At 36.9% G+C, this 14088-nt stretch overlaps 3 protein-coding genes and 1 pseudogene across 4 annotated transcripts; 2 read left to right on the plus strand and 2 right to left on the minus strand.

Annotated features, from left to right (window-relative positions):
• Nucleotides 1-3521, plus strand: part of LOC106297903 — a 9863-nt pseudogene extending 6342 nt beyond the window's left edge.
• Nucleotides 3522-5316: 1795 nt separating this feature from the next.
• Nucleotides 5317-6485, minus strand: LOC106299384 (aquaporin TIP3-1-like). Its single transcript, XM_013735482.1, has 3 exons — nt 6275-6485; nt 5926-6191; nt 5317-5837 (listed from the first exon to the last, which is right to left on the minus strand). The coding sequence occupies exons 1-3, from the start codon at nt 6414-6416 to the stop codon at nt 5448-5450; spliced, it is 798 nt and encodes a 265-aa protein (XP_013590936.1). The 5' UTR covers nt 6417-6485; the 3' UTR covers nt 5317-5447.
• Nucleotides 6486-7049: 564 nt separating this feature from the next.
• LOC106300929 (eukaryotic translation initiation factor 2A) lies at nt 7050-10822 on the minus strand. Its single transcript, XM_013737195.1, has 14 exons — nt 10745-10822; nt 10255-10310; nt 9811-10168; nt 9536-9722; nt 9197-9431; nt 9056-9124; nt 8809-8910; nt 8656-8696; nt 8413-8546; nt 8067-8130; nt 7888-7984; nt 7694-7800; nt 7483-7505; nt 7050-7396 (listed from the first exon to the last, which is right to left on the minus strand). The coding sequence occupies exons 2-14, from the start codon at nt 10283-10285 to the stop codon at nt 7303-7305; spliced, it is 1542 nt and encodes a 513-aa protein (XP_013592649.1). The 5' UTR covers nt 10286-10310; nt 10745-10822; the 3' UTR covers nt 7050-7302.
• A 165-nt stretch (nt 10823-10987) lies between these two features.
• On the plus strand, nt 10988-12042 carry LOC106300930. 2 transcript variants are annotated; one of them, XM_013737196.1, is made up of 4 exons: nt 10988-11053; nt 11321-11419; nt 11504-11557; nt 11783-12042. In XM_013737196.1, the coding sequence occupies exons 2-4, from the start codon at nt 11344-11346 to the stop codon at nt 11842-11844; spliced, it is 192 nt and encodes a 63-aa protein (XP_013592650.1). In that variant the 5' UTR covers nt 10988-11053; nt 11321-11343; the 3' UTR covers nt 11845-12042. The 2 variants fall into 2 exon arrangements, with proteins under 2 accessions (XP_013592650.1, XP_013592651.1); XM_013737197.1 differs by having other exon boundaries at nt 10996-11053; nt 11324-11419.
• Nucleotides 12043-14088: the final 2046 nt, after the last annotated feature.

Raw genomic sequence — 14088 nt, forward strand, 5'->3', positions numbered from 1 at the left:
AGATGAAGAGCAGAGCCGCAAACGCTATGTAAATGATAGTTGGAAGTCTTGCAAACCGTCGTTCTCACTTAGATTTTGTACCCCACATTACAAGCTCTGTGCAATAACTATTTCCCTATATTTCATCTTTATACTTTTTGAATGTACTGCAAACTATCTCCGACTGTGAGCAGAGTTATGTGCATTTTAATTAAAATGTTCACGGGCTTTTGCATCTTGGAAAACAATGGTGTGGTTTACTTCATGCATGAATAAATTCAGATTATAACATGGAGTTTATACAATGCATCAAACTATCTCCCATTACCTTCGGATGACCTCTTCTTTAAGAAATGCGCTTATATTTTAACTTACCAGCTACTTAAGAAATCTCAAATTTACTCAAGCCCAATAATTAATGGGACTTAATTTCTTTAGGCCCATTAAGCAATGGATGTAAACGTGAAACTTAGTTTACAAGGGAAAGCCTTCGAAGCTTTGTCCGCTATCTTATAGGCGTTTGAGTTTAAAGTATGAAACTCAATATATTTGAAAAAGCGATAGTATACAAGTAACCGAACCATAGTTGGAATTTCTTACGACTTATATATATGGTCCGATATCTTGGTTTCTCCCAACAATAGTTAATACACATGAGTGTAAATAAATGTACATGAACCAAAGGAAAATATTAAAAATTGTAATACCAATAAATATTTATAAAAAAAAAATCAAACAAAACAATCCTCATAATAGTAAAAATTACAAATTCAAAAATTTAAAATATATAAACCACGTGTACATAAAATATATGGTTAATTTCTATCGCGGCCGGATGGACTTTACTTATGATTAATAATTTAGTTTCACGATAACCCAATATATAAGACAAAAAATATTTGAATCGTAACTTAGAATTAACTATTTTTTATACATTACACATTTGCTCATCTTTTTTTTTTAACACCAAAACACATTTGATCATCTTTCCATATGTATTTTAGATAGTACAAATGATAAATTGTCAGTTTTACTCATTTCTGATTCAGTATATGGTTATATCAAGGAATGTAATATATGTGCATTATATATATTAAATATATTGATATTTGTCTAATTCCCGGACAAAATCTCTAGTCCATTTAAAAGAAAGAAAGTTACTTTAGAATTAATAAGTCTCTATTAAAGAGAAAAAAACCAGAAATTATTACATTTCCAAAAGAAGAGCACATAGAATGCTGTGGTGGTGTTCTTCAACAAAAGATCGTTTGAATCTAGAAATGTTTTTTAAGGAGTCACTCATAAACCTCTTTCATTCTCTCTTTTCTCAAAATTTATGTTCTTTTCCTTTCCTTGAAAATCCTTGATTTGGAGAAAATTGATCTCTTTGTTCTCAATTAGACTTTAAAACCATTTTGAAATTGTCTTTCACCTTCTAAAAAACTCATCTCTAATAAACAAAGTTTTCGAAATATCTCTTCTCTCTTGAAAATCCTAGATTTAGGGGTAATTGAGATCTTAATCCTCATCTAATGATATTAAAAACTACTATTGTTTTGTTTGTCTCCCTCAAATCACTCTCTAATGATCATGTCTTAGTTTTTAATCATGGTGATGTATCAGACTACATATAACTTGTGATATTTGTTAATGATTATTTTCAGATGAAATTGTCAATAAGGACAATAGTTGTGCAGTAGGGAAAACTTAGTATGAGAAATAATTTTAATGGTCACATCATTGCTTGATTGGATTACATATTTAGTATTACCACGTGAAAATGTGTGACAAATTGCTTTTGTTAGAATAAGTAAGTTATAATCATCAATCCAATAGCTAACTATTGTGAGATGTGGTTTGAATCATATCATGTGGATCATGTCATTAGAGTTTTATCTTATTTGGTACTCAAGTTTTTTTGTATGTGATTATTGATTAAGAAGAGATTCATTGTTAAATACATGTTAATCAATATTTCTATACAATACTAATGAATACTACTATGGCCATGTTGGTCTCAAAACTAAAGATCATGTTGTTGAGAAGTTGTTTGAAATGATATGTACCGCTTGATCACAGTTCTATATAGGATAACCTAGGTGTTAATCACATTGCATTATCAACTAAACACTGGAATTATGTACTATTAGCAAAGTTTTTTTAGTGATGTTTTTCATTTGTGGCATCAACATAGCAAGGATGTGATAGAGTATTTCAGGCTTGGTGATCTATGGGACTGCTATGACGAGCTTAGTGTGTATGGCTTCGGATCACAAGTCGACTTAAAAAATGGAGAAATCGTTGTCCATGTTAGCTTCATTATCAATCAGTTATATTTGTGGTTTGACAACAAAAATGTTCATGGCAGATTTCTAGATGTTTAGGACGATATTTGTGTTGCAGGAAAGATAATGAAGTAGTTTAGTCTGAGAGTGGTAACGGTTGGAGTGATAGTGAGAGCGAGATGTTGTTGTCAAGATCTAAGAGCAATGATTCAAGAAAAGCATGGGGGTGTTACTTTCTTTGAAGATTTTGATCCATATGGCATGCTATCTATCGCCACGAGATAGACTTGATTACCTTGACTTTAAGTTCATTGAAATAGATCCACCATACAAGCGGTTCCCTTACCAAACAAGGTTCTCTTCTCTTCCTTGATCTTTAAGTAATCACTCTCTTTTTTATGTTTGATTTTGAATCAAAGTCTGCTTGATTCTTCTTCTTCAGATAAACGAACTGGCTGAGAAGTATCCTGGACTTATGACCTTAGGGAGTGTCGATATGTCTCATGCAAGTTGGATGGCTGTTACATGGTAAGCAAGCAATCATGAGTTAGTACAATTCTTGAACTATTGGATTGATAAGTGTGATTGTTTTATGAACTAGGTGTCCGATATATCACAGTCCAACCTGCAAGAACGAGAAAGATTTGACGACATGCTTCTCAACTTATCATACATTGTCTTCCTCTTTTCCAGGTATGTATGATCTATCCCTGCTTACTGATGTATAAAACAAGAACAGTTTCTGTTTTGTTTAACGAATTCAAGTTCTGCAGATAATGTGGTGGAAGGAGATGATAGCAACACCGAAAGCAAGGAAGAGACAGAGTGTTGTGAAGAATCTGTTGTGAATAAGAGGATCACATTGCCTCTATTTGGTTTGGCTACTTACAAGATGCAAGGAGATCTTTGGGGAAAGACAGAGTTTCACCAGGATCGGTTGCTTTACCTTCAGAGCACTGAGGATTCATGGTTGATCACCATGACTTTTACTTCTTCATCAACTCCAACTTTTAAGACCTTACCCTTTCTCTAAACCTTGAAAACCCATAACATTTTTTTCGTTTTTTTCCTGTTGCTGCTGCTTCTGGCTCGTTGCGCTATTTTAGATAGGAACCGCCATGGCGAGTTTTTTCCCCTGTTGGAACTTGCAAGCCAAGGAAGTACCTAAGAAGAAACAGAGTTTTTTTTTTCGTTTTTTAGTGTTACTGTGATGAGAAACAAGACCATGTAAATTAAGCTGTTACTCTTGTACTTCTCTTCTTCTTTCTTTCTGTTTGGTTTTCTAATTGAATCTGTAACAGAGGACTCTGTTTTGTAGTTTTCTTTCTAAGTATATAAATATCTGTCTTCTTGGATGTCGGTAAAGAGGAAAGAAAAGATAAAACTTTGTTTTTGGTAGATTTGATAAGTCCTTTTGTTTGTTTTGTTAAAAAAAAATATATTTAATGTTAAATGATTGATGACAACTTTTGTCTGTACCATGTTTATTTGCTGCATTACTTGGATAACTTTTCTGCTGGGTTTGTGTATTCATCTGATCATTTTGCTTGTGGTCTTGCATGCTGCTTAGAAGAATCGATAATAAGGATTATGATCAATTGAATTTTACCTTTGCATATGAATCAAAGGGATTATTAAAAGGTACAAACTCAGCTCCGGAAAATGGTGAATCTAAGTGGGAAGTCAATCCTGAAGAACTTTGGATCTGAAAGTTTGGATGTAATCCCTTGATCTCATTAAGCTTACAAGAGGACACATACAGTAAGTTGTTACAAGAGATATTATTCATCTCCCTATATTTCCGTAACTACTTTGACTAAGTACAACAAAGTTAGAATACTGGAATATTCATTCTTTTAGGATTATGGTGTGATTAATAGACTCTGAAAGCAGAAAAAGAGTTCCTTTTTCCTCGGCTCTTTTAGTATCTTAGACCGTCTCTGTTTCATAGCTGTGGAATGCAATTATTGACATAGGAGTCACGGGGCTTTGAGGTACACATGAAGCCGCACCATCTGATCGAACTATGGTTTGGCTTCACAAGCATGTTCGATATTGAACTCGACCTTGTCTCATCTGTTGGTGAACACAATATCACAAACAGCCATGTTGCTATGTATTAGGGATAAATGTCCCACATCGGATATTAGAAGGGATCCTTAGTAATATATAAGCACTCCACTTATCACCAATTGGTTTTAGGTTGGAAACCCATCTAGCTTAACATGGTATCAGAGCCCGATCCATGCAGTCCAATCCGATCCATTATCGATCCAGCCCAAATTCGGCCCATCGATCCAGCCCAAATTCGGCCCATCGATCCAGCCCAAATTCGGCCCATCGATCCAGCCCAAATTCGGCCCATCGATCCAGCCCAAATTCGGCCCATCGATCCAGCCCAAATTCGGCCCATCGATCCAGCCCAAATTCGGCCCATCGATCCAGCCCAAATTCGGCCCATCGATCCAGCCCAAATTCGGCCCATCGATCCAGCCCAAATTCGGCCCATCGATCCAGCCCAAATTCGGCCCATCGATCCAGCCCAAATTCGGCCCATCGATCCAGCCCAAATTCGGCCCATCGATCCAGCCCAAATTCGGCCCATCGATCCAGCCCAAATTCGGCCCATCGATCCAGCCCAAATTCGGCCCATCGATCCAGCCCAAATTCGGCCCATCGATCCAGCCCAAATTCGGCCCATCGATCCAGCCCAAATTCGGCCCATCGATCCAGCCCAAATTCGGCCCATCGATCCTTGCCCGAACATTCCGAGATTGACGCTCAAAGAGCCATCATCTCGAGGAGGCGTATTAGGGATAAATGTCCCACATCGGATATTGGAAGAGATCCTTAGTAATATATAAGATGGATGAGCCACTCCACTTATCACCAATTGGTTTGGTTTTAGGTTGGAAATCCATTTCACTATGTTCTGGTGTAAAGTAAACCCTTGCCCCTCTTTTGTTTCTAAAGGAACTATATAAAGACAAAATCTCTTAGCTTAGGATATTGTTGTATCCCATGTACATATATGGTGAAAATATCAAAAGATATCCTCTAGACATCTTTCCTTATTCATATTATCACAACATCAAAACAAAGATTCTATGCAAAGTGATTTTACACATACAAAGAAAGCTTGAACAAGGACAAGCAGCAGCCAGACCAAGAGGACAGTCTCATCTAGTAATCTTCAGGAGCCAAGGGCTGGTGGGTGGGGTGCGTAGGTGGCTCAGTAGGTATGACCATGTACTCATATATAAGAGCAGCTAAAGCACCACCAATGAATGGTCCAACCCAGTAGATCCAATGGTCATCCCATCTCCATCCAACCAACGCTGGACCAAAGGCTCTAGCTGGATTCATTGACGCACCAGAGAACGGCCCACCCACCAAGATGTTTGCCCCAACTATGAGTCCTACCGCAAGTGGTCCTATAACCCCAAGACTTCCACGCTTTGGATCAATCAAAGTCGAGTAAACGACGTAGACTAAGCCAAACGTTAAGATGATCTCTAAAATGAGTCCATTAACTGCACCAACACCTGACGCTACACGGAAACCAACTGGTCTCTGCATGAACACAAACTCTTCAATCATTGCAACACAAAACACTAGCTCACATCACATATCACATATATATGATATTAATTAGTCTTACCATGCCGTTTGTGGAAAGCCTCAACAATAGACAAGCGAGGATGGCTCCAAGAAGCTGAGCTATCCAGTAGTATATGGCACGGATCGCAGAAAGTCTGCCTCCAATAAGAGCACCAAACGTGACGGCAGGGTTAACGTGTCCACCAGAGACATTGATGGCTGCGGAGACAGCAGCGAACAGAGCAAAGGCATGAGCTAACGCTACTAATACCAGTCCTCCTGGTGTGTTTGTCCCTGCATGCGCGGCATGGCTCCAATACAACTTATCTGAGATTAAAAACTTACAATTCACAAGTCATATTCACATAAGCAAAAGACTCAAAACATAGAGAAGGGTGAGTGTTACGAACCGAGAGAGAGGATAGAGCCTTCAGCTGCAAAGACAAAGACAAAAGTGGAGAGGAACTCAGCTAAAGTGGCTCTAATGGAGTCAGGGTGTGTAGCCTCGTCGGCCCTACCAAAAGCGTATGCTCTATGAGCTGATGTTGCCATTACAATCACAACGCTCTGAATTAACAAGGATGTGTGAAGAAGAAAGATAGACGTGAGAAGAGAGAGATAGAGACAGAGAGCTTAAAAGAAGAGAAGTCGAAGTAAAGAAGGACAGATGTGAGACTTGAGTATCCTGAGATGGACACGTAGCCTTGATTGCATGCATTTTTACTTAACCATCATGACTTCAAACTAAGAAGTTTGTGTTCGTGCATATCATTAACTTCCTCTGCCTCCTTATCTTCTCAAGGTAAGTTTTTGGATAAACCGTAAGGTTCGAGTTTTATAACTACATGTCCTCGTGTGCGTGTTTGTCCCTCTCTGTGTATTGTGCTGACGATGCATGCATGTATGCCAAATAGGTAGATTGATCAGAATCTTAGACCATTTTTGCTGTATTTTTTCTTTAAAATATAAAAACTTTATAATAGAAAAGATTTTACTCAGATATGTGTAAAATAACATTCTCCTACTTCATCTAGATATATAAGAAAATAATAATGCTATTATAGAAGAAAATGTAAAAAGATTTAAAAATGATTGTAATACATTGTCTTTAAGATTGACCGGTAGCCTAATGTTGCAACATATTCTTCTGAGTCATATTTCTGTTGGAAAAGAACGCTCAACACATTAGCAATATGAACACAAATCATAAAGTTTCAAAAAGATAGTGACATTTAAAGTAACCAAATTTTTGTTTATGTCAAACAATGTTCTTGTATTTTTTGAAGCAGTGATCCTTAGTTTTCCTCCTGATTACATCTTAGGCTTCTTCTGATTTTGGCTGGTTAACACAACTGACAAAAACGTGTTCAAGAAGAAAAAAACAGGAATCTCAAAACCGTCTTCACTGAATCTGATATATTGGTTGTGACTTCTTCAATCAGGCGTTATTAGACCCAGAAGCAGCAGCAGCCTCTGCCGCTTTCTTCTTCTCCCTCTTCTTCTTGTTTCTAAGAGCGTTCTTGCTCATCTCTCTGTATTTAACAACAGAGCATCCATCAACAAAAGAACCATTGATGGTTTCTAGGATTATGTATGCATTGCAAGATAAGAGACTTACCCTTCTGGGTTTACTCCAAGCAACTGCAATTTACAAATCATGAAACTATCAGATGCATTGATATGTGAAGCCGTATGTTCAATCAAAAACGGTAGTAATGGGGAATAGTTAAAGCCAAAACCACTTTAAAAAGCCGGTTGAGATAAACTAGGTACCAAAATCATGACTGGAGTTGTGAGACCATAGAAAAGTTCATTACGAGTAGTAGTACCTCAGCTTGAATGGCAGCCGCTTGCTTAGCATGAGGAGGTCGATATGCAGCTGGTCTTTGTATAGTGGGGATGGAAGCAACAAGTTTCTTCTGAGATGATCCTTGTCCTAAGAAAGAGTAGAATCGTTTAAGAACAAGATAAACTTTCTTACAATCGGCACATGTTTAAGATTCAAGAAGCACGAGACTCAGACCTTGCGATTTGCCCTCTTCGAGTTTCAATGATTCAACTGACCTGAGAAGTTCACTGATCTCATCGAACCTGTCTGGAGACTCCGGTTTCCATTCAACCTGTAGGTAAAATAACCATGACACGTTTAGTAAGACAAGTTGTAATTATGTTTTTCAAAACTGTTAAGAGATATATATATACCTGGTACAGTCTCTCAAACATCTTCTTGAAATAACGCTTCCCGTCGTAGTTGAAGATTTTAATCCTTCAGTCAGAACAAAGAGGATATAGAACACAAAACAGTCCATATCAGTGAGATATACAACTCTGCATAATAGACAAAGGAGAAACCATCTCCTCTGATAACTTTAAATATAACAGCGACTAGATTCATACGTTAAAAGTCATGGATTAAGATAAGTGGATATGACGACATACAATTAATGCACAGTATTCATTTCACCACTCGATCTGTTCAGATGAACTATGACCAACTGATGCAGATAAGATACCAAACTCAATATTGTAGCAAGAAGTTTTAACATACCCATTGTCGATTTGACGTCTTGGCGCTGTTGATGCAGTCAGGAAATAACGCCCATCCGGAGACCATTCACTTGTTACAGACCACTCGGCTTTATTACTTCCTAGTTGCTTCTTACTGACAACGTCCCAGAATGTCTGAAATGTATTAAGTTAATCAATTGAGTAGCCATTCAGAGAAGATCATCTGGACAGACTGTTAACCGAAAATTGAAAGATATGAAGAGCAGAAGATATCGTTATTTACCATATCACCAGGCAAGTTACCGAATCCAGCCACACATAAAACTGTAGAATCGATTGTAAGTTACCAAGTATGCACAAACACAAATACTCAATTCGAAAATGAAACAAAAAAAAAAAAGATAAAAGAACATAGGGATGAGGAAGAGAACCGTACTTCTCCCTTTTGGGTTCCATCGAAGAGTGTTATAAGGACCTTCGCCAAGTTCCATCAAAGGTTTGCATTTTTTGTCAAAGATTGTCACACAAGCAGGCATAACTGAAGTCACACTTAAGGAAAAATAAAGTTTGAAGAAAAATAACCTCTTAACACGAACACAAAGATATTAACATGTCAATTGGTAATGACATGCACAAGAAAACATTACTCTAAGTCCTTATAGCTGATGTAAAAAAAAGGATACAGCCATATACAACTGCAAACTCTGAACCCGAGAAGGACCACTGAACATCATGAACTGGTCCCTCTTTGCCTGTCAAAGCACCAGAGAGTCAGTACTTTCAAAAATCACAAGAGAGCAGAATTATAAAAGCTTAGGACGTACGTAATGGAACAAGGCCTTCATGTGTGCCATCTACTGTAAGGTAGTGTAGCTTCGTTTCCCCATAATAACTTTTGTTGGTCTTGTCAACATCTGATTGTACAACCACCAGGAGTCCAGTGGAACCATGGTTCCAGCTAAACTGCACAGAGGAACACCGGAAAAAGCTACGTCTAGCACTTGGCTGACTCTCGGCATCTTTCCCACAACCAAATATCTGGACACTACCTGGACTCCCCTATATATATGTAAGTATTAACCATGTCAGAGTAGCTAATCCACGGAAGAAAAAATTGTGTCTTTTACTACTAAGTAGAACATAGCCCAAGCAATGAAAAATACCTTGACTTCTGGAACAAACACAGCAACATGGGAAGCTGGGGTTTTAGAAAGCTCAAATGCCGCTACTCCAGGAACTCTGATCCGGGATGTTATTCCTTTAGAGAAATCTTTCGGGTCAAAGAACTGGACCTCATTTGTAGCTAAACGGCAAGCGGAAGACTCATCAGGAGAGAAGCGAATCGATGGCCTATACAGCAACAACAGAAACACTCCATATCATAAAAAAGCAGAAGCAGTATAACAAGCACAAAGACAAAGCACTAAGAGAATCCTACCATGTGGTTTTAGTAATGGACTTTTGGTAAAGACCGTGAGCTAGATCTCCAGTGTCAGTATTCCAAAGGGAGACGTTCTTCTCCTGGGGAGTAGTGGGTTTCTGAAAGGTCTGAAGATAAGTCCCACACGGAGATATCTCAGCAGCCGTAACATTAGCTACTGCGAACGACCGCATTTCTCTCAAGCTGGCGGAGTCATAGATACTAATGGTTCCATCAGATTTCACGGCCATGAACTTGGATCCATCAAGGCTGAACTTGGTGCTGGAGCATGAAACTCGCTCATTCTTGGGAGTGGGTTGACCGTTACTACTAAAAGGAGGGCCGTTCCACACAATGAAACCTTCAGCGTCTCTAACTGCAACAACAAATAAAGGAAGTGACTTTAGAGAAAGAGGCACCTCTCTGAATATAACCTGAAATTGAGTTTGAGAGATGTGTTACCTAAAATCTCCAACGACGGTGAAGAACTCATTGCTTTACTTGGGAGAGAGAGAGACCTAAACCAATGCACCAATCAACAGAAAGCTTTTAAATTTCCTACTAAAACCGTCGTTTATCAAATCAAATTTGAGCTGTTTACACATGAATCGTGACGTAATCACTTTACTGGGTCGATAAAATGCATTGAAGATAGTAAAGTAACCAGCTTTTCTTTTCATTCAAAAAAAAAAAAGAAGCTTTTTTATACAACTTGTCTAATTGAAATCAACATAAAGCTTTCAAATTTCCTAGTGAAACCCACATCAACAATCAAACTTGAGCTATGAGCAGGCTAGTTAGTAACACATGAATCGCAACTTAGATCTTACTATGCTGGATCGACGAAATGCATTGAGATTATTAAAGTAGCGAGCTTTTATTACAATACAAAAACTTGTCTAGGTGAAACGAAAGAATGGAGAAAATCTGAAGAAGAAGAAGGAGGAGGTACCTGAAACGATCGGCGGGGAGAGTGATCGGTGGCTGTTGTGGCGGGCTTAGCTCTGAACTCTGTGTGTAAGGAGATAACCCTAAGGTTGCAAATTTCACGAAGACTTTAGAAACCCTCTGAATTAGCCAGAAGGTTACCCCTGTTAAAGTATAAACCGGACGAGCGGATTTTCGCTCGGTTCGGTAAAGTGTTGTACGAACCGCATTAAACCGAAAACCAATTCATCCGAACCGAATTAACCGAAATGCTAAATACCAGTGCGTTGGCTCGGTGACGGTGGCTGCTTTCACCTTCCATCGACTCTACCAGGTGAAATCTCTTTGCAAATTTTTTTTTTTGACTAATTCGATCCAAGTAAGATTTTTTTCGTACGGAGAATCGTGTCTTTCACCAAGGGTTGGCTTTAATTTTTGTTATTCGGGACTCTTTCCTTGATTGCTCACCACGTGCTCGACGAATTTCCTCAATAGAAACCCTAAGCTTTTTTTCTCCATCTCCGTCGAAGCTATGATTAGATTGTTTCCATTGATCATGGATATTGGTTAGTTATCATCTGAATTTTGAACATTTTTTCAGTAGAAAATATTGAGGGGATTCCAATGGCAGAAGTGAGTCTTGGTATGCTTATAGACATTGTGGACGAGGAGTGGATGAGGGACACTCTCCCTGATGATGGTTAACCTACCTTCCATCTCGAGATCATTTTATTTCATCAGATTAATTGATTGTGTGTGTTATTTATTTATTGATTGTTTGCAGATCTCCCATTGCCTCCAGTGCTTGCTGTTAGGACTGATGATACCGAAGAAACCAGTATGTTTTCCCCTTTTGTTTGTTTTGCTTTATTTATTACACAGTCTAAAGCTTCAATTCACCATGTTGATGCATAAGATATTGAGATCTTGAAATGTCATAAGGAAACCAATGGAGGCGCATTTTGTGTTTGTTTCAGACATAGACACATAGTGAATATACATTGAGAGAAACTTTGAGCTTTACGCCTTTCTCCTACGACTAAAGCATTTGCGATTGTTTCAGATCAGGAAACTCAGCAAGTAGATGGAGAAGCTTGGCATGATCTTGCACTGGATACCCAGTAAAAAATGCCTGTGGAAACTTTTTAATAGAAACTCCTACTTGCATCTATCTCCTTTTATTGTGTATGATCAGAACTTGTAAGCTTTGTATGTAGACAATCATTGCATCACTTCCATTAATAATCTCTCTTGGATTTCCCTTTTTGTTGGATGGAATAAATTTGCTTCTTGCTGCTGAAATGTGACCCTTTTGCTGGTGTGTCTTGCTATCGTACCATTCTTTTTTTTTTTTGGTTGAACTGCTATCATACCATTCAATCTGAGAATGAATTCAGATATATAGTTTGGATATTCCAATGTGACACATCTCTAACAAATGGTCATTGTCATATAACTCCATGCCAGAGACTGAAGTTCGTGTTCATCCTAGTCTTACTGTTGATGATGTCCTCACAGGCAGAGACTCTTGTCTTATCGAGTTTCAACTTTAGATGGCAAGACATTAACAATACTAACATGAACTGCTACGCCATATTCAGATTTCGAGCCATATTTTATAATTTTGATATTTAAATGAAGAAATAATATTTTAGAAAGAAATTTGTGTCAGTCTCGAAGTTATACTACTTTCTTTTAAAAATAGTTGACTTTACAAAATTAACATATTCCTTAAATTTTTGTAACAATTCTTTTGCAAATGGAAAAAGTGGTGTTAAAGTTGTGACTCTATACATATCTAACCGTCACTTAAATTTATTTAGTTTATCTTGGACTCAGAGATCATGATCCATTTTTATCCCATGGTTATTATTTAACTCAAAAAGTATAATTGATATATAACCATATACACTAGATAAAAATATAAATATTTATACTTTTGTTTAATTGAAGTTGAATGGAAGAAAAAGTTGAGTTGGAGTGCGTTATGTAAGAAAGTGCCGACTAGATGAGTGAGGACTACGGTGCGAGGTAGTTAGCTAAACCTTAATAACCTTAATCCTCTATGAGGATCGACTATACTTTACTTATTAAACTTCATCAAAGGCTTTTCTGATTTATTTACTAGTTGGTACATGTATTATATGCAGATTTGTATATTGATATGTATATTATTTGTTCAAATGTTAAATCTATTGATGAATAAATAAAATTTACAACCAAAACAGTTACAGTCTAGTTGTAAGAAGAGGGTTTGGAACTGTTCTGGATTTCATTTCTACTGTTAACTAAATTCATAATGATTGTGATTAGACGAATATAAAACTACGTATTAGGTTTAATTTAATTAACTTAAGACTGGATTATTCATTGATACCAGTTTTTGGGGAATTAGTTGGATTTTAGCTCAGACACTTTTGATCTTTTAATACAAACAGTACAACCCAATCAATATCTAAAGTTGGAGTCAATCCACATATTACCCAGGGCCGATTCAACATTACAAAGAGCCTTTGGGAAAAAAAAAATTTTAGAACCTTACGATTAGCTAGTTTTGTAATTAAGAACTTTTGACTCAAGCATCACAACATACACACATTTCTATTTGTTATTTTAACTAGAGAAGTAGAAATATTATGTTTTTATGCTGTCTAAATCTGGATCAAATATGCTAATTGTAAGAATCAAGACCCCTAATATTACTAGAGTTAGACTAGGCCTAGGTCGGTCGCACTGACCGCCCTCCATATTAAGCCGCCCGTGATAGTACCAAATTAATTTTTGGTTGTAAACTATATAACTTTTTTTTGACTAATTAAACTATATAACTTAACATTTAAGTTCCACTAATTAGTCATGCCATTGGATTACATTGTATAATAACCAACTAAAATGCATACTGACAAAAAACACACATCCATAACTATTTTGTAACTTGAAAAAACTATGTTTTATTACCACACTCAATGCCGGTTAACGTTTTATAAAACTGGAGAAAAAATGGGCGTTATGTGGTTCAAATTTAAGATATGATCATTTAAATTATAGTACATATACCTTTATTTCAAAGAATACTAGACCCTGACCCGCGCGCCAGCGCAGATATGAATTTTCACTTTTTAATTATTTATTTTATTAAATGATGTATTTGTAATATTCGTTCATATTATATTCATTAAGTAAATATTTTTTTTTGCATCTTAAACTATCTACTTTTTTACGAATGTGAGATATCATATAAAAAAAAATGAGTATAGAGTTAATTAGATAATTTTAAAAACAGAAATTTTTCTTTCGTGTGCGATATCATATAAATAATGATCCGCCCAGTTAAAAAAAATCTTGATTATTTTATGTGTAATTTTTTTT

This window comes from Brassica oleracea, chromosome C6, assembly GCF_000695525.1.
Source record: "Brassica oleracea var. oleracea cultivar TO1000 chromosome C6, BOL, whole genome shotgun sequence".
NCBI lineage: Eukaryota > Viridiplantae > Streptophyta > Magnoliopsida > Brassicales > Brassicaceae > Brassica > Brassica oleracea.